At 44.4% G+C, this 23,497-nt stretch overlaps 1 protein-coding gene and 1 non-coding gene across 2 annotated transcripts; both read right to left on the bottom strand.

Moving 5' to 3' along the window:
* Positions 1-1,393: 1,393 nt before the first annotated feature.
* On the bottom strand, positions 1,394-11,498 carry H2AZ1 (H2A.Z variant histone 1). Its single transcript, XM_075265270.1, has 5 exons — positions 11,411-11,498; positions 8,042-8,119; positions 4,623-4,736; positions 3,930-4,059; positions 1,394-1,925 (listed from the first exon to the last, which is right to left on the bottom strand). The coding sequence occupies exons 1-5, from the start codon at positions 11,411-11,413 to the stop codon at positions 1,864-1,866; spliced, it is 387 nt and encodes a 128-aa protein (XP_075121371.1). The 5' UTR covers positions 11,414-11,498; the 3' UTR covers positions 1,394-1,863.
* Positions 4,385-4,468, bottom strand: LOC142190949 (small Cajal body-specific RNA 18). Its single transcript, XR_012714587.1, has one exon.
* Positions 11,499-23,497: the final 11,999 nt, after the last annotated feature.

Consider the following 23,497-nt stretch of genomic DNA (forward strand, 5'->3'; position numbering starts at 1 on the left):
AAACAGATATTTCACTCTCAAAAGGGGGAAATGTTAAATATTATATATTTACAATATTCTCTAGCAGACACTCTACTGACATCATAGTCTTATATTCTTGGAACATGGGTGCGGTTAGTGTACACTATTTTAAAAATCTCCTTACATAGCTACAAGATGGAAGGTAACACCCACTCTCATGAATATAAATGAGTAAGAAATACACATGTCTGGGTCTGTCTTTGGGAAGACCAGGGGAAGACCAGGAGGTCTGTCTTTGGGAACACCAGGGTGGGTGGTCCAGGCAGATGGACATCCATGGACGTCGTAACCAGCCCAAGTCCACCAACCAGATGACAAGCATGAACCAAGCTGTAACTACAAGATATCCAGATGATTTAACTTCTCTGAAGATGTAAGCTATTGACAATTGACTGATATTTGTGTTATTTGGACATTTTCCCTGTTCCTGTGTTTTCCTTCAAGATATTAATAAACCTCTACACTGATTTATAACAAGCTGACTTCTTCCTATCGTGGACAAGGCCAGGTCCGGATATTTAACAGTGGACACAAGTCTCACCGGCAAATACAAGATATTTAACAGGCTGCATTCCCCCCCCCCCCCTCAGCTTATACTCGAGTCAATAATTTTCCCAGTTTTTTGTGTGGTTAAATTAGGGTCTTTCAGCTTATACAGTACATTAAACTTGCAGGCATCAGAGAGGAGAATTTCAAGTTTCAGCACCACCAATCCACTATCCTCACATAGCTAGCGTTTAGGGTCCCAAACATGGCAAGACTTCCACCCCTCCGTTTCTATTGTACTTTTAACATGCTAGAAACAAGTCAGTGAGTCATGGGCCCACTGAGCAATGAAGTGTACATCTTCATTTAGGGCATATTCAGTTTTTGGAGTCAACTGGAAATTTATTTTAGTGGAAGACAGAGGGAGTTTTTTCCCCGCTAGTAGAAAACATCCTGCCCCAAGACAAAAGAGTGGCCAGCAGAAATAGCTTGAGAATTTGAAGGGATTTGTGCAAAGCCAGCTACAGTATGGCTGGGCAGTTATGACCCAAGTCAAATACCAATCGGGCATTTTACCTTTATTATGATTAATGGTGATTTAGGTCACCCCTTTTACAATAGGATGTGCTGGATGAACTGTGCGAGATTAGTCTTGCAAGGTTCACCTGGTGGTTTTATTGAGACCAAACGACCTGCTATCATACTCAGGGGTCAAACAGACCCCAGAGAAAGTTAGCAGCAGCTCAAGAAAGGTGAACATACAGTATAATCCACTTCTCCTGGGTTCCAGCATGATTCCCTACAGTCTGCAGCACATCTGACTGACATCAGGAACTGCTGTTCTGTGACAAGTGCTAAAGACAGCATGGAGTCGAGTCTAAGGAGAGTAACTGCTTTATCTAAATGCTTTAGTCATGCAACATTTCAGTTCTAGTCTAAAAATGAAAGTGTGCTTTACATGACACCATATCAGGGCTGGCAGACTCCATTAATGACAAGCAAGTCTAACTTTGCAGGTTAAAAGCTTCATTTGTAGTCAAAATGTAGTAATATGTACTATGACACTTGTCCATCCAGAGAGCATTGAGAACAGCCAACCCATCCAACTAGATAACTTGGTATGCATCTATACAACAAGGAATGTTACATTTATTCAGCAAAAAAAAAATTAGTTCAATAGAAAAAAAAAAATATTCAAAGCTTAAAGAGTTAAAAAAAATTTCCCAGCCGATACAATGCAGAACTGGCTTCTTTGAAGCCAAAACTTAAAACCGGTTACACTCCAAATGTCTGGTAGTAACGCAGATGGGAAGTCAAGCAAATCCAGAGAAGTCCACATCTATGCCTGTGACACCATTAAATAGTCTTCTGTTGTCCTTTCTTGCCAATCAGGGATTTGTGAATATGAGGAATGACACCTAAAAAAAAAAAAGTTACATCAAATGTTAAAATGGCAAGGACTCTCCATTAGCAGATACACATTTTACCACTTATTTCATGTACTCTAGGATATCAATGAGCAAGCTTTATTGGAACAAAGTCACCAGACCCATATATTCACTGGCAGGGCCAGAGCAATTCTTAATTGGTCATTACAGCTACAGATAGTCATGCAAAGGGATCATGAATGCACTAGAAACAAGATATCGCAAGTCACATGGCTACAGCCTGAAGCAGTAGTAGAGAACCCTTTCAGTACAGCTCCAGTTACCAACACAGAACTTGTAATATTTCAGATGTAGGTCTGAGTATTACGTTAAATTCATTAAGTTACCATATGAAAGCACAATTCTGATTTTAATCAGAATGGTGAAGTTGACACTAGCTGCATCCAGGAGTCAGATTTATTACATGTAGTTGGGTAGTAAGGCAAGGAAGCATCAACTATTGATTCATCACTGCTCCAGCGTTACAAAAACCAAACAGAGTGGAGGAAATTTGATCCCTTGCTCATTTTGTAAGTTTGCCCACAGACCGACAAGAATAGTCTATAATTTCAGGGTAGGTTAATTTTAACAGTGAGTGATAGAATATCAAAAATAAATTAGAAACATCACATTGTATACATTTTCTACATTTATTTGCATAGAGAAATAAGTATTTGATCCCTCTGGCAAACAAGACTTAATACTTGGGGGCAAAAGCCTTGTTGGCAAACAGCAGCAGGGAGTCAAAAATTGAGCTCTTTGGCATTAACTTGCAGTATTGGGAGGAAGAGAAATGCTGCTTATGACCCAAAGAACACCATCGCCACTGTCTAGCATGGAGGTGGGAACATATTTTGGAGAGTTTCTCTGCTAAGGCACACAACTACTTCACCGCATCAATGGGAGAATGGATGAAGCCATGTATCATAAAATCTTGAGTGACAACCTCCTTCCCTCTGCCAGGACATTAAAAATGAGTCATGGCCGGGTCTTCAAGCAGGACAAGGACCCAAAACATACAGCCAAGGCAAAAAAGGAGTGGCTCAAAAGAAGCACATTAAGGTCATGGCTTGGCCTAGCCAGTGCCCAGACCTTAATCCCATAGAAAACTTGAGGGAGCTGAATCTCCAAGTTGCCAAGTGACAGCCTCAAAATCTTAATGCTTTAGTGATAATCTGCAAAGAGGAGTAAGACCAAAATTCCTCCTGATGTGCACAAACCTCAACTACAAAAATCATCTGACTGCTGTGCTTACCAACAAGGGTTTTGCCCCAAGTCTTGTTTGCCAGAAGGATCAAATACTTATTTCTCTATCCAAAGCGCAAATTTATAGAATGATTTTCTAGATTTTTGATATTCTCTCACTGTTAGCTTAGTCTTAAAATTATAGACTGTTAATGTCTGTCATTGGGCAAGCTTACAAAATCTGCAAGTGATCAAATAATTATTTCCTTCACTTTAGTTAAAAATCAAGTCACTCAAAAAGGTGGAAAAATAATCTGAAATTTAATTTTTAGGCAAAAGCTGCCAGACAGGCTGTAGTATGCCGTTTTAATTTTGTGGCATGGCTCCAAAATTTAAGAATCTAAAAAAACCTTCAGTGAAAGGATTGAATAGTTAGTGCAGAGAGTTTCTCCAGTCTTCAAGTAGCCAACAGTTCCAAAGCTTGTCACAGATAGTCTGGTCTTGGCGGAGCTTGATAGAATGAATACAGCTGAATTATATGTCGTGATATAATTGTGCTGTTAAAGCAAATTAGTGAGCGATCTATTTATTCTGTACTTAGGAGCTCAGTGGGTAGTACTACATACCGCTCTATATAAGTGATCATAGAGGGAAGGTCAGCACTGAGTTAAACTAGCCCTTGGCACCAAACCCAGAAAGTAGAGAATTCAGTACATAAGTTATACTGAATCTTCACTGAAACATGCATCCATGTAGTGTATACAGTACAATAGCGAGTCCAAACAGGCTATAGATCTGATGTATACTTACCACCACCAGCAATAGTAGCCTTAATAAGGGCATCCAGCTCTTCATCACCCCTTATGGCAAGCTGCAAGTGACGTGGTGTAATACGTTTGACTTTGAGGTCTTTTGAAGCATTTCCTGCTAACTCCAGTACCTTTAAGGGAAGAGCAGAAGGTCTTGCATTAGCTATATGATAGTTTTGCACATTTTTAACATCTTACAACAAACTCCACCATTCATGCTGATTAAATCTAGAAGTGTCTTGTTTAGTGACAAGGTCTACCAGAATTATGGAGTATTTACATGTGCAGGTTTTCATCAGCTTAAGCAGCAAGTGAAAGTTTGTTAATATGTGATGAAGGGGGTAAAATATAATGGCCAGATGTCATGTAATTCACAGCTAGTTAAACTCCATTAAAAAAGGTACAAAACATTGTCAAACTGAACTTTTGACACATTGAACAAAGGAAGTTTGTAACTGGTCTCAGAAAGCATACAGCACTGTTTCTACCATATAAGTCATATGACATAAGATTGCGCAGTGGGCTAGTCATCACTGACCAGTTTGAAATACTTAAAATCAATATTTCATTGCAAGAGAAACTCATTTCCAGGACTAACAGCAACCTGGCAAACCAAAATGCTCTCATGTCATAATTCTAACATATTAACTTAGAGTTTTACTGAGTATTTACAGCAAACCAAGTTATGTCATACCTCAGCAGTTAGATACTCGAGAATTGCTGCTGTGTACACTGCAGCTGTGCCACCGACACGTCCATGACTGGTTGTTCTGTTTTTCATAAGCCTGTGAATACGACCGACTGGAAACTAAAAAAAAGCAAACATCAAATTAGGTATTAAGGTAAATCGTATCAGCTTCTACCATTATATGAACAGTCACAACTAACTTTTTGCACCCTTTAATAAGCAAAACTCCAACTACACAGTGGCCAAAAGTCACCAGATGGCGTGTCCCAGTGCCGATTGTGTCAGATTGACACGATGCAACCTATGGCACTAGTGTCGCCAGGATATCTGAGTAGTCTGATGCAGACAGTCGTGACGTGCTGCCATATTCACGAGACGAGTTAAGTGACTTTAAACATGGGATAATCAGTGCAAGACACATAAGGCATAGCATTTTGGAGATCACCCAGGAATTTGGGTTTCCTAATTCAACAGTGTTTCGGGTGGACCTGCAATATCAGAGACCACGTTGGAAACCACGTAAACTGACGAACAGGTTGACCACGAGTGTTCGATGGACGGATGTCAGCTCCGCAAAGTCTTACGGGGTTCTCGATGGTCTACTGTGGGTCAAATTACCACCAATTTGAATGTGAGGCACCAGGACCCCCATTTCCACCAGGGCTGTACACTGAGAACTGCACCGCATAGGCTCCAACCATTGATACCAGACCAGAATCCCTTTGCTGAAGCCGAAACAGCTCAAAAACTGGCAGAGGCCCGCGCCCATCTTCATTGGACCATGGAACAGTGACTGCATGTGGCATGGTCTGATGAATCACGGTTCCAGTTGTAGAGCTGATTGGCACGTGAGTGTGGCATATGCCCCATGGATACTGCATGCCAACAGGGACGTGTCCAGGTGGGAGGGTGATCCATCACGTTATGGGCTGTGTTCACATGGTTGCAATTGGGCCCCATTGTCCAGGTTCGAGGATAAAAGACCGATGCTTGATGCACACAACTTATGGTAGACCATCTGCACCCCTTTCTGTTGTTGGGAGTTACCTGATGGAGATGCTGTGTACCAACAGGACAATACAACATATCTTCGCTCATTGGTGGCACGGGACTGGATTAATGAACACACCAGTGACCTCACGACCCTCGATTGGCCTGCTTGCTCACCTGACCTTAACCCCATAGAGAATTTATGGGATGCTGTGGATACCAGTGTCCGGTCCATGGACCCAGCACCAATTGTGGGCTACAGTGTGTGTGGATCAATATCCCTCCAGAACTCTTCCAACATTTCACAGAGTCCATGCCTTGTCGTTTTGCTGCAGTTATCAGGGCTCGTGGAGGGGTGACCCGCTATTGGTACCTTCCCATGACACTTGGCCATTGAGTGTAGATCAGTGTAGTTTGTATAAGCACACAATATGTCTATTAGTTGGGCAGTCCTATGCATATCAATATATACCCCCTTTTACCACATGGTTACAATGTTTATGTTCTGTGACTGTGGCACTACTTACAGAGCGATCTTAGTTAAACAGTTGAGCCACTCTGGGACCTTCTTTCTCATGATCAATCAAGTACAAGTGCACCAAATACAATATGAAAGAAAACAAACTCTCCTCATTGCTCTAGCAGTTCCCATTTGCCTGGCATGATGAGTGCAGTAAGTGACATACATCTAGGTGACAGCACACTAATCAATGACCTGGGCTATGATCCCTACATGTATTGCGCATGACCAGCAATTGACTGCAGAAGACAATGAGGGCAGCAAAGTAAACAGTGAACTGTACAGCATTAACAGATTAGCTATTGTTTTCATTTTCACATTCACTACCCTTATACAACACTTAAAGAGGACCTTTCACCACTTTGCAACCTGTGCAGCTTTCTGCCCCATGTTATAGATGCAGCTGCATAGACTGTAGTGCACTTTGAATTACCTCCCTAGCCCCCCTCGTTTTGGAGCTGTGAGCCCCGTAAATTTTGGCGCCCTGTATGGTAATTAAGGCTTTAGTGTCAGAAGGGCGTTTCTGACGATAAAGAGAAAAGCTACGTCAGTCTGACACTGTCCAATTAGCATTGGACAGTGTCGGAGCTGCTTCTCCTGCCTAATCTCGTGAGTTCTCGTGAGATCAGGCAAACGTCTCTTCACAGGGCTGCACAGAAGACCCGGAGAAGCGATCCAGGCTGAGCACTGAAGTGGATGAAGGAGAACTTCAGTGACATCTTCACAGGTAAGTGAAGAAACCCCTAAGCAATGAGCATAACTGCCCTGTACACCCTGTGGTCCTAGGTCTAGCCCCTATACAACGAGCATTAACCCCTATAGCCCCCTAGGCAATGAGCATTAACCCCTATAGCCCCCTAGGCAACGAGCATTATCCCCTATAGCCCCTAGGCAATGAGCATTAACCCCTATAGCCCCTAGGCAACGAGCATTATCCCCTATAGCCCCTAGGCAATGAGCATTAACCCCTATAGCCCCTAGGGGCTATAGGGGTTAATGCTCGTTGCTAGGGGCTAATGCTCATTGCTAAGGGCTATAGGGGATAATGCTCGTTGCTAGGGGGCTATAGGGGTTAATACTCATTGCCTAGGGGCTAATGCTCATTGCTAGGGGCTATAGGGGATAATGCTCGTTGCCTAGGGGGCTATAGGGGTTAATGCTCATTGCCTAGGGGGCTATAGGGGTTAATGCTCATTGCCTAGGGGGCTATAGGGGTTAATGCTCATTGCCAGGGGGCTATAGGGGTTAATGCTCATTGCCAGGGGGCTATAGGGGTTAATGCTCATTGCCAGGGGGCTATAGGGGTTAATGCTCATTGCCAGGGGGCTATAGGGGTTAATGCTCATTGCCAGGGGGCTATAGGGGTTAATGCTCGTTGTATAGGGGCTAGACCTAGGACCACAGGGTGTACAGGGCAGTTATGCTCATTGCTTAGGGGTTTCTTCACTTACCTGTGAAGATGTCACTGAAGTTCTCCTTCATCCACTTCAGTGCTCAGCCTGGATCGCTTCTCCGGGTCTTCTGTGCAGCCCTGTGAAGAGACGTTTGCCTGATCTCACGAGAACTCACGAGATTAGGCAGGAGAAGCAGCTCCGACACTGTCCACTGCTAATTGGACAGTGTCAGACTGACGTAGCTTTTCTCTTTATCGTCAGAAACGCCCTTCTGACACTAAAGCCTTAATTACCATACAGGGCGCCAAAATTTACGGGGCTCACAGCTCCAAAACGAGGGGGGCTAGGGAGGTAATTCAAAGTGCACTACAGTCTATGCAGCTGCATCTATAACATGGGGCAGAAAGCTGCACAGGTTGCAAAGTGGTGAAAGGTCCTCTTTAATGCTACAGTTCTGTGAGCCAGACAATTGTCTGGCAACACAAGTCAGGGTTAAATAGTTTAGGCTAACATTTGCTTACCTGTAGTCCTGCTCTTGAAGAGCGGGTAATAGAAGTTGCCTTAGATTTTCCAGAATCTTTACCAGCTTTACCACCAGCCTATAAAAATAAATAATCAGAATTAGTCTTGCAGCCAGCCGCACAGAATTTGCAGCAGTAGCCCATCAATAGAGTTCTACTGACTAAGACGTAAAGTTAAATTTTGGTCCATTTCACCAGTGCGGCCATAATTAAGAATGATGTTCAACAATCTAGTCCTAGGTGACCATCCTTAAACAGTAAATGACTCAGTTCAATTAGATTGACCTGTAGCAGCCATGTATAATGTATAATGTATACACAATGTATAAGGCTGTGTGACTTGTTCACGGGACTGCAGCCCATTCAGTCAAATGAGCAATGTTGCCAATGATGTGCCATTTCCTAAAAATGTTCTTGGGCCTTAAAAGTTGATGCCTTCTCTTTAGGATTAGCTAATCTTCTATTAGCTGGAGACCATCACCCAATTATTCCCTAAACAGCTGTTTAAAGTGGCGACATGAGGGAAACTGGAGCAGTACTGTCAACAGAGCACCATGGATAAGCAAGCGTCTTCAACACTGACTGCTGGTGCTAGGTTCATACGAGCTCTAGCCCTACATCATTTGAGTCCATCAGGGTGGACTCAAACAGCAGTTTCACACAGCCCAGCAGACCCCACTGACTAACTGGGGCTGTTTGGTGTGTGTTTGGACAACCCTTTTAAAGAGGACCTTTCACCATTTTGCCCATAGGCAGTTCTATATACTGCCGAAAAGCTGACAGTGCGCCGAGTTCAGCGCACTGTCGGCTTTCCCGATCTGTGCCCGGTGTGAAGAGCTTACGGTCCGGTACCGTAGCTCTTCTATGGTCAGAAGGGCGTTTCTGACAGTTAGCCAGAGACATCCTTAACAGCACAGCCAATCGCGCTGTACTGTGAGAGCCGGGAGGAACTCACCCCTCCCTCCCTGATAATGCTCGTCTATGGACGAGTACTGCGAGCAGATGCAGGGGGCGATTGGCTGTGCTGTGAAGAAGGACGTCTCTGGCTAACTGTCAAAAACGCCCTTCTGACCATAGAAGAGCTACGGTACCGGGACCGTAAGCTCTTCACACCGGGGACAGATCGGGAAAGCTGACAGTGTGCTGAACTCAGCGCACTGTCAGCTTTCCGCCAGTATATAGAACTGCCTGTGGGCAAAATGGTGAAAGGTCCTCTTTAAACAGAATCTGTTGGACCATAATAAACTGGCCCAAGTAGTTTCCTTTGGTGTTCCTCTAAGCTTTCTGTTGTAGCGCAGTACTAAGAGTATGAAAGCACACTCATATGGAAATTAACCCAATGTAGTCATGCTGGCCATTCGCTAACCACACCACTGGAGACAAATAGCAAGCAGAACAGCGTGACTGCTGAAAGGGCCCCAACATGCTATCACGTAGGAGACTTTACATAGGAATATTTATGCTTTCAAACATTGATACCTCATTTTGCTTAACAGAAAGATCACAGAAGCAGCAATAGAAGAGGAATTGCACACAATTGGGCCAGTTTATCATGGAAAAACCACAAAACTGGTTCCCTTTAAGTGGCAACACATGAATTAGGGCTGGCGTTACCATCGCAATGACTGTCAGACTAAACTTTGAAAAAAAAAAAAACATTGAGAAGCAGGTGAAGTGAATCATATGCTGCCTCAGATCATGTGACCTGTGGCAAAGCCAGCCCAGAAGGTGAAGGTTCAACACAATGAGAGATCCATGAAAATGGGTAGAACTACAACACTGTATACAGGAATAGTTTAAGGCCTCGTTCACATCTGTGTTGGTATTCTGTCCGGGGGAGTCCACATATGGACCCCCAAACAGAATACCGAACACAACTGCAAGCGGTGTGCCAGTAAAAGCACACAGACCCCATAGACTATAATGGGGTTCATGTGCTTGCCGCCAGATCTCCACAGGGATCATGCAGGCAGTGTGCAGCCAGCACACAGATTCCAATGTAGTCTATGGGATCCGTGTGCTTTCACTACACACCGCTTGCAATCACATTCGATAGTCCGTTTGGGGGGGGGGGGGGCGGACTCCCCAAAACAGAATGGCGAACACAGATGTGAACGATGGGTTAGAAGTGAAAGGGTGAAACACCTGGATGCTGGGAGTGCTAGGTGTTAGCTCCCTACTGATCAGATATTGTTGATCTAGTCCGAAATAATGGCAAATCTTTTGGATTCCGAGTACCTAAACTGCAATCCGAAACCCACAAACAGCAATTTAACCTTAATTTGCACATCCTCAGTTGTGGGCAGATACAGACCTGTAAAACACAGTTGTGTGAATAGGGCTTTACCAAGCTTTCAATGATACAAAACTTTGTACTGAAAGGTAAAGGTCTCTGCATTTGAACAATGAACGGCCACTACTTACATCACACAGGATCTGTTTTATAGTGACCATAAGCCCCCTACACGGTACAATCTGGCCCACAACACTACAATCTGTTCCACAGATGGGCCTCTGAGTGCCAACATAGGTTCACCACCATAGATCTAGACTAAAGTTAAGTCACCATCAGTTGAAAACCCCTTGTAAAAACGGGTCACAGATCTCAAATGGGGCATCTATTCCCAGGCCTGGACAATAGAAGCTCAAACCTGCTTTATGTGCACCGCTCTTCAATTGTGTAGGGACCTCCCCCTCCCCAGGACACCCTGCACTTGCGCTCAGCCATCAGGCTCCTTCAATACAACTAGAAGCCTGGGTCCAAGCAGCCATGATCATGATACACCATCACCCATTCAGGCTCCAGGGAACTTCCCCAACAAATGATGACGGTGGGGGCTGCCGCCATGTCCTTCATCCAGTTATTAGTCAATACACCACATAAGGGTCGAGAAATAAGACATGGCTCCCTGCTCAGAGACCCCATGGTGGGGAGGACACAGCAGGTGCTACAATACACAGCTAAGCCATTGATCAATGACCTGAAGGTCCCAGCAGGACAACACGCGATGCGCTTCTGGTTGGGGGCCAGATCATGTGGGGAGGGGTACTGACTGAAAACTGAGGCTAAACCACACGAGGACTATTGGCTGAGCGCCCAGTGCTCGTACATAGGAGCTGCAGTTTAGGTGATCTATAGACGACAATAGCACTATAGAGAACCAAGCACAGCAATAGGGATATAGTGAAGAGAACGGGAGCAAAAAACCCGCCATATGACCTGAGGTAACAATGTACAGTTTTTAGAGCTACAGCCTCCCCCGTATTTTACGTCACGCTAGCAATGAATTCGCGCTAAGCCCAGGCACATTGAGGACTGTGGCCGCCATATAAAGGCGACGGCACCAAGTACCGCACCCGCACACTTACCATGCTTGAAGCTCGCCACACCACACTGACCCGGGATTCAAAGCTAAATTCCTCCCGCGGCACAAGCTACCTTTTATATGGACTTGTGAACATCCGGGTATCACGCGCAGCAGCGGACCAGTAGCAAGCGTCCTCCCTGTGAGGGGGCGGGGAAAACCGGGCTGGGCGTGGCTACACCACAAAGCGAGGCTCTGCTACGGGGGTTTGAGCGCGAAAAATTAAAACCTGACTGGAACAATGTAGGAGCTGACCCAGGACGTGTACATAATGAATAACGAATGATGAAGCAGTGGTCACAGATCTACAGCTCACATCCACATAATACCGACACTCCATGCTGCACATTCTGTTACTTGTTACCTTTGCCCAACAAATTAAATTAAAATAATTAACAAAGACATACTAACCTGATCTCCCAATACCTTTCCTCATGTAATCTCCAATCCTGACAGACTCCTTCATTCTTCTCCCATGCACGGCCCATACCCTGGAGCCTGCTACCTCAACACATTATACTGTCTCCCATCATCTAAACTCTCAATAACTACATTATTCTATATGTTTTTATAAGTATAATGAAAGTGCCCTCTAAACTACTATGTGGCCTGGTTGCTATTGACTAGCATTTAGGGGTTAAATAGCTGGAGTCAGAGGTCGCTCTGGGTCTTAGAACTAGAATGGGAATTGGCTGTTTTTAGGTTGTATCTGAACACTCACTCCACCTATCATAACATTAAAGTGGAACCTTTCACATCCTCAGGCACATGCAGTTTTATATACCGCTACAAAGCCGACAGCTGAGCGCACTGTTGGCTTTCCCAATATGTGCCCTGGGGGAAGAGCTATCGGTGCAATTACCGATCTCTGCCCACTGTCAGAAGGGCGTTCCTAACAGTCTAGCTGGGCTGTGAGGAACACCCCTCCCTGACAGTACTCGTTCATAGCCCTGTACTAAGGGGACATTCCTTACTGCCCAAAAATGACACTAATCTGTGAAGAACACCCCCCCCCCTTCAGTACTAATCTATGGAAAGGTTAGCGTCATGGCTGGGCAGTAAGGAACACCCCCTTCCTTATAACCGCAAGGATATATCTAGCCCTGGGGCACATAACGGGAAAGCTGTGAATTCAGCACACTGTCGGCTTTTTAACAGTATATAAAACCTCATGTATTGGCCACTTTTAGACCAATATTGAGTGACAAATGTTATGGTTTGTACAGTAAAAAGATATACAATTTTCCAATATACTTTCTGTATCAATTTCTCAGGATTTTCTAGATCTCTGCTTGCTGTCCTTCATTCTGTTACTTCTAGTGGGTAAAATTCTGACCATGGCCATGTGATTTACGGTCCATGGTCATGTGATGATCACACAGGTGCACAGCTCATTAGCAGGCAGATGTCTGATTACTGAGCTGTGACTATAACGAGGGGCGCGTGGGTGCTCATCACATGACCATGGTAAGAATTTCATCCACTAGAGGTAATCAGAATGAATGACAGCAAGCAGAGAGCTAGAAAATGGAGGAATTGATCCAGAAACTATATTGGAAAATTGTACCACTTTTTATTGTACAAACAATAACAAACATGGCCAACCCCTGTAAGGACCTTTTTAAAGGTCTGATGATCAGGCAAACAGATGTTCATTTCTCAGCAGCAAATCCTCCTGGGCCAGTAGCCCATCTTTCTATATATACAGGGGATGTGTTTCTGACAAATGCAAACGTGTAGGGCCAAACATAGTAACCTTGTCCTTGTACTAAAGGTAATTCTCACATGCAAATGGAAGTTAATGGGGGATGATCAACATACTATAGAAAATCTACTCAAGTAAAAAGAATCTTTAGGGCTAGTTCACAGAGTTTTTTAGCACCATATTTTGAGGCAGAATCCACCTCACAAACCGCCTGCTAAAATGACTCCCATTGACTTCAATGGGATCCGCTCGCTTCTTTTTTCCGATAGCTAGCAGTGGAAAAAAGAAGCGCGATACCCTATCTTGCCAAGGATTCCACGAGCGAATCAGCTTCGGTTGATTCCGCGGTGCCAGATTCCCTCCCGATTAGGCCCATTTATTCGGACCTAATCCGGAGCAGAATGCTGCGATGGGATGCCAGCGCACTGCATCGGTACTCCGTCGTGGCTAGCTGTGCGATATGTTCACACACAGAATCCATTTTCTGCCATATGAACATACCCTTAGTGTTACTGTTGTGGGCAGCGGCATTGTCTACTTATCACGTCTGTAGGTAGAGGAAGATTTCAGGTCTCATTTACATATGTTCATTTTTGTCAGTATTTTGCATCAGTATTTTCAGTCAAAGTGGAGTGGAGCATAGGCAAAGGAAACTCTAGTGCTACTTAAACATATGCATCATGATAATACATGTGCATGGCGTCTAACTAAACTAAAATACTAACTAAAAAATTTTTCACCATAAATACTTATAAAAATACAGGTGTGAATAAGGCAATGATGATGCTAGAAAATAATAATAGTTCCTTTTGTACTACCAGATAACCCCTATTACACTAGTCATGATTTATACATTGCAAGATTTGTTCAGACATAACGCCCTGTATGTATTTCATCTGTGTCCATATCTTGGGAATACACAGGATAATTCAATGTGGCTTTTATAATAAATGGAACACACACATACTATAGGGTAGGGTCGCTTTAACCATAGGGCCAACGTTGCATCTGCACCTTGCCCTGTGGTAGCAGGAACCCCCTCAACAACCCCGGATCAAGTGGGACAGTCCCACTTTTCGGGTGCTGTCCCGCTGTTCAGGGTGACAGGCATTGATTTCAAATCTTCCATTATTTAGGTCTGTGGCAGGGAAGCGCAATGAGCGACAACCTGCAGACATCATTACAGCGGGAGCCTGCAGGTCTGTGGGAATGAGATTCAGTGAGCATTCTTTGTTTTTTTTGTAACATTGGTAGTTGAGGGGGCAAGGGATTCATTAACATCCCTGCTATAGAGATGTGCGTATATTCTGCAAACCTTGGTATACCATAGATATGCGTATATTCTACAATACATTGCAATAGCTATCAGCAAGTTACCGTATCTCCTGTCCTGAAGTTTTATAAGTCTCTTTTAAGAAAGAAGTATGTGATATGATTTTCCTACAGACAGAAATATTTCTAGATACCTGTGTGTAGCTGTCACTTCAGGTCTTTGCATAATATACAGAAAATGAAATACATCTGAATGAAAAGAAACAATCCTAACTGTTGCTGCATATACAACAGGTTACTCAGACTTAAGTAAAATCACAGCAGGAGGTGAGGAAAGTAGATTTATTCAAATGTAACGGAGCCACACAGAGGGTAAACTGAATAGAGCATTTATTTTTTTTTAACAAAAGCATAGAATCATCCAATACTGTAATGTAAATTGTTTCAGTATTGTATGCAATGTGCATATCTTGGTCATTCACATACAGATTTAGATTACAGCAGCTAAACAAAAATAGTGTGTTTGTATAAAAAAAATTCAATTCCCTATGGCTATAGATAGGACTGGCTGTACCACTTAACACTTGAACTTTTTGACAATGTTAGTCAGACAACCATAGTGTAATGACTTTATAACCAGGTCATTTTTGCTTTATAAATAAGTGCAAGGCTTAAGGGGTGGTAAAGGAGGTCACACCTTACTTCATTAGCAGAAAGCACAATAAAAAAGGTAGATTGTTGGTCCTGTGAAGCCACTTCGGCAGGGGCTACTTGCACTCACTTTTGAAGTTGATGCAAAAAACTTGACAAAAACCATAATGGATAATGCATACTATTTTTTTTTTATTGTATTTTTATTGGCTTCTAAGCACATATCTATAAGAAATGTCAATATAAGGGGGAACAACATAAAGTATTATACATGGTGGTGTATGTAGAAATCACAGGGCCCCATAGCAAAAGACAGATTTAAGCCTACACAAAAAGTAAGGTATGGAAGTGTTCTAGATGTAGAAATAATTATTTTCTATTTTTAGTTTTAAGGTTAATGTGTTTGAAGAATAAACAATTTGTAGTGTTTATATACAGGATAGGACTTTTCACAGTCCATCTAAAATGCTGCCCCGGGCCCACTGAATTTGTGGGGCCCACCCTGAGGTCACCATTAATGCTTTACTTTTAACTAGATCAGTGTCTGCAGACACCGATCTAGTTAAAATCCATCCTGTAAGGTAACAGTCTTGTAGACCGCAAGCCACGTTAGGCTTGTGGTTTACAAGACACTGAGAGCAGACAGCACGACTGCTCACTGCATAGGCCGGCGGTGCAATGACGACAGCGTCGCACCCTCCTGAGTCAAGATGCTGACCTCCTATGTAGTCCTTGTGCATAGAGTGTGGGTCATGAAGAGGAAGCAGCAGAGGTTCCATTCATCAGGATCCAGGTAGGTGAGTATAACTTTTTTTTTTTTTTTTTTTAGAGCAGTTATGGGTTTTCTAATAGTATAAGGGTATGGATAGGCAGGGGAATTCTAAGGGAAGATTCATTAGGGGCCTTAGGATGATAGGGGGGTTATTTATATAAGGGGGCAATGTGTACATGAGGGGTATCATTTATATAAGGGCTATTAGGGGGCATTATGTATACAAGGGAGGAGGTTATTTATATAAGGCCCGATTCACATCTGCATTCGGTATTCCGTTTGGGGAGTCCGCTTGGGGACCCCTTGAATGGAATACCGAACACATTAAAAAGTGGTGAGCAATGAAAGCACACAGATCCCATAGACTATAATGGGGACTGTGTGTTTTCCGCGCGGTGTCCGCACAAATCATGCGGAGAGAAAAGTGCTGCTTGAAAGTTTTCCCTGACCACCATTTCTAGCTGGCTGCAGGACCCGTACCCTATGCCACTGCTGAGTGGTCCACTCAGGAGCTTGGGGCCCTGGCACTTTCCCGGGTAAGCCGGGTGCTAACGCCGGCCCTGCCTACTTGCTTCACAATTTTCCTAATCTAAGGCTATTTTAGGCCGGGCCCCAGGTTGCGATAATGCAATGCTTTAGCTGCAGCGGAAATGCAAAAAATGCTACGTTTTACATTACCTACAAAGTGGATGGCATTCTGGCTTATCCCATCCACACATTTCAGAAGAATATCTGCAGTGGAACAATTATACCTGCGGAAATGCTAGCATTTTCTGTACAGGTATAAAAGGGGCTGAAAGTCTGTAGAGGAAAACTCTTTCAATGAAAAACTATGCTGAAAAAAATGCAATACATTTCTTCCTTATTTTCTTTGAAGCATTGTTTTACTACATGGGGCCTTAGACTGAGTTCACACAGAGTATTTTGGTCAGGATTTTGACGTCGTATCCGCCTCAAAATCCTGACCAAAAAGATGGCTCCCATTGAAATCAATGCGAGCCGTTCAGTTATTTTTTCCGGGAGCTGTTTGTTCCGGCTCCCGGAAAAAAGAACGGACATGCTCATTCTTCAGGCCGTTTCGCCTCGCGAATCTGCCTGAAGACACCTCCTTCCCGACTAGGCCCATTCATTGGGACTAATCCAGAGCGGATGTTTTTTTTTTAAATTTAAATGTAGATTGTGAGCCCCACATAGAGCTCACAATGTACATTTTTCCCTATCAGTATGCCTTTGGAATATGGGATGGAAAACCATGCAAACATGGGAAGAACATACAAACTCCTTGCAGATGGTTTTTTAGCCCTTGGCAGGATTTGAACACCAGGACTTCAGCACTGCAAGGCTGCAGTGCTAACCACTGAGCCAACGTGTGGCCCCTATATTTTCTGCAGTTTTTTCCCCCAAAATAAACGTACAGGGTAAAACCCTGTTTATACCGGATTTTTTGTGACTGTCTCTGACTGTCTGGGTCCGCTGCTGCTACCACTGAGCCAATCCTCCCACAGACTTATCAGTGACATCACTGACTAATCATTCACATTTCCATTCCATTTCTTTTCTGTCTGGGCCTCCATGGCCACTTCCTTCAATCTCTGTACAGTTTGCAGCACAGACATCTTTGGCTCCTCACTTTTTCAGGCACCTGACCCACATTGTCCTTACCTGCACACCCATCCCGCTGATACCCCCAATTATAAAATATATTATATACCTCCATAATTAATAACACCCACAAGTGCATCTTTAAATTAACAACTTCCCTGTGCACTCTCTTTAAATAATTTCCCTTATTAATATTGCCCCTGGTGATGTGATACCTAATTAAAAGATAAAAAAAAATAAATATAAATTAGTGGGGTTCTAATACCTGGGACACCCAGGATCAGCTGTTTTAATGGACCGTGGTACCTGTGTAAGTGCCGAGACCACTTCTCTCTTTATATAGTATCCTACATCTCCTAGCGGCCATGTAATGGAGTCGCCGGGCCCCTTTCAAAAACATGAGGTGATTAGAAATAAAAAAAATACTTATACTCACCTGTCCTGGGCTCAGCATCCACTCCGGAGCTCTTCCGGCCGGTGACTGAGGTCCTGCTCCCCAGGCTTCACTGCTGGGGCTTGTGATTGGGCCCCAGCTGTCACGTGGGGCCCGCCAGCGTAATGACATTATTATGCCCCAATCACTGGCCCCAGCAGTTCTATATACTGCCGGAAAGCTGACAGTGCGCTGAATTCAGCACACTGTCGGCTTTCCCGATCTGTGCCCGGTGTGAAGAGCTTACGGTCCGGTACCGTAGCTCTTCTATGGTCAGAAGGGCATTTCTGACAGCCAGAGACGTCCTTCTTCACAGCACAGCCAATCGCGCTGTGCTGTGAGAGCCGGGAGGACCGCCCCTTCCCTCCCTGATAATGCTCGTCTATGGACGAGTACTGCGAGCAGAGGGAGGGGGCGTTCCTCCCGGCTCTCACAACGCAGCGCGATTGGCTGTGCTGTGAAGAAGGACGTCTCTGGCTAACAGTCAGAAATGCCCTTCTGACCATAGAAGAGCTATGGTACCGGGACTGTAAGCTCTTCACACCGGGCACAGATCGAGAAAGCCGACAGTGTGCTGAACTCAGCGCACTGTCAGCTTTTCGGCAGTATGTAGAACTGCCTGTGTGCAAAATGGTGAAAGGTCCTCTTTAATACTGTGTGGACACCAATGCGGAGCATATAATGCTGTGTGGGGGCCACTGCAGCGCACATAATGTTGTGTGGGGGACACTGAGGGCATATAATACTGTGTGGGGGCCACTGTGGAATGGCACTATTAACAGTAGCCTTATTCACAGGGTGAAATCGGGCACTGATTTTGCAGTGGATTTCAGACTTAAATCAGCAGCAGATTCCTTCCTCCTTCTGCCTCCTATTGAAACTAATAGGAAAAAAAAGCATCCTGCTGGATCTTGCCAAAGATTCTACACCTGATTCGGAGGCCGCAGCTTGAGACTCTTCACTGGTTAAGTTCATTAATTTGAGCCTAATCAGCGGTGGAAGCCACAACAGAATGCTTATACTCTGTCCTGTGAGAAGAAAATAAAGAAGAATGCAGGCCAAATGTACTTCTAAAATTCCTCTTTACTTTCTGATGTCCGAACCAGTTGTATCTACCTGTATGGGATGGACTGTATTACAGTCCGCTGTAGTAGGTCTTTCTCAACAAAAAAAACCCAATTTCAATAGTTTTTTTTGCTGCAGTGCATGAGTTTCTCCAAAAGGGGCCCACTGTGATTTGTACAAGGTTAATTATATCCCATTGCTCTCCACTATCAAAAAGTTGTTAGAGAACTACAACATTCTGTTCCTCTCTTGGATGCGTAGGATTAATTTATTAAAAACATACGTCATGCCCAAACTCTTATATGTTAAAAATATGATAACTATTGCTTTGCCCACTGTTTTCTTTAGGGAGATTAGGTCCCTCTTATCTGCCTTTGTATGGAAATGCAAAAGACTAGCCCACTCCCTGCTGGTCAGAAACAAATGTGTGGGAAGGATGGGTCTCCCGTATGTTTATGCTTACTATAATGCCATTCAACTGTCCCATTGGCTTGAGCTCGTTAAAGGGGCTCTAGCATTGGGAAAAGTCATTTTTAGATAACACATCCTTGCAAAGCCTTTAGAATGGATATTTCACACCTAACTTTCGTATGTAAATTGCCTCAGTAGATTTTGAATAAGTCCGTTTTTATTCATATGCTAATGAGCTTAGACCATGCACTGGTGTGTATGCACAGTAGAGGCTGTTATGCTGATGACTCATCTCTGCTGTGCATACACATAGAGAAGACAGTGCACACAGACACCTACCTAAAGGTAGGTGTGAAATAGCCTTTCTAAAGGCTATGCAAGAATGTGCTTATCTAAAAATGACAGGAACACAGCTGTTTCACACTTCCTGAGGGCCACACATGGTTCTGACTTCCTCAGGGATCTGTGGCTGTACAAGCGAGTTTCTAGGGCGATTGGGAGAACCAGTCCATTGTTAGCGGGCCATTCGCAGGCTTGGGTGCACAAACCGGACGTTGGGCACAAGTGTAAACCGTCCCTAAGCATTTTGCAGCACTCCATGGCATAAACTAAGCCAACAAATAGGTAGTAATCCTATTAATATTATAAATGTGAAAGTTTGTGAGTTTGTGGGTTTGTGAGTTTGTGTGTTTGGATGTTTGGATGTTTGTTCCTCAATCACCGAAAAACCGCTCCACCGATTTGGCTCAAATTTTCCACAAACATAGCTAATACACCCGATTGTGCAATAGGCTACTTTTCGTCACAATAACGACATACATTTTTCCCATGACCCACACAAACATCCAACTCACACCACCATCTCTGCAATTTCACACATTTTGGACCATAGCAAGCCACAAAACTGCACATTCGCCTCTACAACCTAGCCCCTAACCACACACAATCACATTCACATATACTTCAGCACTTTCACACTCACCTTCACCATCCTGCAGGAGCCGACCTGTTTCACTCTCCGGACCAGCCATCTTTACCAACCCCCACCACTGGGAGGATCCGCGGCTCCGCCCACCAGACTACTCCACTGTCTTCACAGGAGCATGCACACGTTACACATATAGACAACGTGTTGCCAGCACGCCACCATTTTGCGCCTCCACCTTACACAGCAACACCCGACACACTGGCTCCAGGCCGCAACACTCCCCCGACACCACTGTCACTTCCCTGCTGTTTGCTGTTGATGATCTATCCACCCGCCCGACACTGGTAAGTACACGGACGATTCTTGCATTGCCAGGACCTCTGGCCTGTATACTACGCAGGACCGACACCTTACGCTCCATAATAATCTTCCCCATCTCCCTCCGTAGCCTGTCTATCTACTTAGCCTCCTCAACACACCTCACACTAACTGGCACCGCACTTCACCCTCTTAGTATGGCCCATGCCGCTGATGTTCCTATACCAACCGCCCGCCATAGCCGCCACTTATTGGCATAGCACCGCTGACTTCATTTCTACTGGTTGGGCTCTGTTTCCGGCACATGCCATTCCATTACGGCGCATGCCGGCGCTTTCGCTGTAGCAGGTGCCCGGGAGCCGCACGACCCACATAGCCTGCTTAACCCCCGTGATGTCCCCCACTGCTGCCCACATTCCCTACTCCGCCGCCTTTTCTGAGCTGTACCGCGGCGAGCCGCACGCCCGACATACCCTGCTCAACCCCCATCATGTCCCCCCATGATGTCCCCCATTGTTGGCCACATTCCCTCCTCCGCCGCCTTCTCTTAACTGTACGGCACCTCCGGTCTGTCCCCCGCTGCGCGTAGGCATCCTCCTCCTGATCTCTGCCGCCTACACTGAGCTACGCTGCCGCCGGCAGGTTACTATAGCAACCGCCGGGTCTCCCACGCCTCATACTCAGCTGAGTCTGTCCAGGCTGCTGCAGGCTATGCTACATAGCCTGCAATAGCACTGACACAATTAGGCAATGCATTGCAATACATTAGTATTGCAATGCATTGCATTCTTTAGCACACCCCCTGCTGTTCTCCAACCCTATTGTTTTGCAAGCTGCTGCATGCAGCCTACAAAACTCATTCACATTGTTTAACACACCATCTAAATGTATTAGCATTGTCACACATGACATTGCTACTTAGACCCCCTGGGGTTCAAGACCCCTAGGAGGTCTCATCAGTGCGTTATCAGTGCGGTCACATGCGGTCACTCTGGAACACAACAGAGAAATTCAGTCCTAAATTTGCCCCTGATGATTCTTGATGTGAAGAAACGCAGCGTTGGGCAGACAGCATAGGGTGTTTACATAGGAGTTAGCATCATGTCCATCATAGCTATACTGATAGAATACAGGTCAGCTCGGCTCATAAGGTTCTTCCATAGTTTGCCAGATCCCGTTGGCGTGGCATTAGGCCAGTAACCTCGGGGGAGGCAGGCAGGCTTTGGAGAGCCTTTATTACTATCCATATTGAGCAGAGCATTATGCATACCTGGCTATCAGTTTATCTGACATGTACGTATGACAACTGAAAGGGAGTGAGGTTACTAGTAGTAGATATTTATTACTTCTGTGATCCACGGGCATCAGATGTGCTACAAATCAGAATTTTTAATTATTGCTGTGTGGTCTGTGCACCAAAAACTGAAAGGTATCCCAGATATGAGTGGAAAAATTGCACCAAAAATTGCACCATTTTGATGCCATTTGGGTTTTTTAAATAATATTTCACAATTAATAGTTTTTATTGCAGTTTTAAGTTTAAAGCATTCCCCATCAGTGACTGCAAAATTGAAAAAGTTTTTTTGGCAATGCTGCAAATCCATCATGCGCTGTTACCATATTTTTACACCACAGGGGACATTCATTAGGACTTAACGTGTGTGGTCTTCTGGCATACAGTGTGCATGATTATTAAGTGTACCTCTTAAAGAGGATCTCTCATCAGATTGGGCACAGGCAGTTCCATATACTGCTGGAAAGCTGACAGTGTGCTGAATTCAGCGTACTATCGGCTTTCCCGATCTGTGCCCCGGGTAAAGCGCTATCGGTCCCGGTACCATAGCGCTTTACAGTCAGAAGGGTGTTCCTTACAGTCTGTCAGGAACGTCCTTCTGCACAGCAGCGCCTATCGCGCTGCACAGTGTGAGCGGGGAGGAACGCCCCCTCCCCTCCTGATAATACTCGTCTATGGACGAGCACTGTGAGCAGAGGGAGGGGGCGTTCCTCCCCGCTCACACTGTACAGTGCGATAGGCGCTGCTTTGAAGAAGGACGTACCTGACAGACTGTCAGAAACGCCCTTCTGACTGTAAAGCGCTACGGTACCGGGACCGATAGCGCTTTACCTGGGGCACAGATCGGGAAAACCGATAGTGCGCTGAATTCCGCGCACTGTCGGCTTTCCAGCAGTATATAGAACTGCCTGTGCCCAATCTGATGAAAGGTCCTGTTTAATTGTGGCACATCTTGTGTGATTAATGAACTAGTCATTGAAACTTACTTCAAGGAGCTGGGAAACATTTCAGGTATTGCTTACGTTAGGTTTAAATAAATGTGTCAGGAAATTAAAGCCCCACCTAGTCCTACCCTGTTTTCACCCATGCCATACTCACTTGCTTAGAAAGTGGCATGAGGAATGAAAATTGTCAAAATGGAACTATTTTTTGAGCATATATGGTATGCACCAAAGATTGTGTGCATAGTCAGTTTTGCAATGCAGAAGCCTTGAAATCCTACTTCACTATCTTTACTTTCCAAGGGGCCTTATCTTCATTTTCGCTTTCCATACTTGTGATAAACCTCCATCCTGGACAATTGATTTCTTTAAGCTGTATTCTGAAATAATACCACTAGATGTCACTGTAAGTCAATGGAATGCCTGATGTTTTTTTATTAGGATTACATGAATGCAGAGCTATATTGTTTTAAAACCATTAATGGGATTACGTAAAATGTTTCTTAATAGAAACTCCATGTTCAGAAAGATTAAACTCTTTTCATTTTATGATATTCATACAAATAAACATATTCCATGCAGTGGAATGCTTCCCCTCAACGCATTCCTTTGGCAACATTTCTTTGTAATTAATACTGCGTAGCCAGCTGCCAACATCACAGAGCGAGCATCGGGGCCATGAAAAACCAATGTACAAAT

Source organism: Leptodactylus fuscus, chromosome 1, assembly GCF_031893055.1.
Source record: "Leptodactylus fuscus isolate aLepFus1 chromosome 1, aLepFus1.hap2, whole genome shotgun sequence".
Classification (NCBI taxonomy): Eukaryota; Metazoa; Chordata; class Amphibia; order Anura; family Leptodactylidae; genus Leptodactylus; species Leptodactylus fuscus.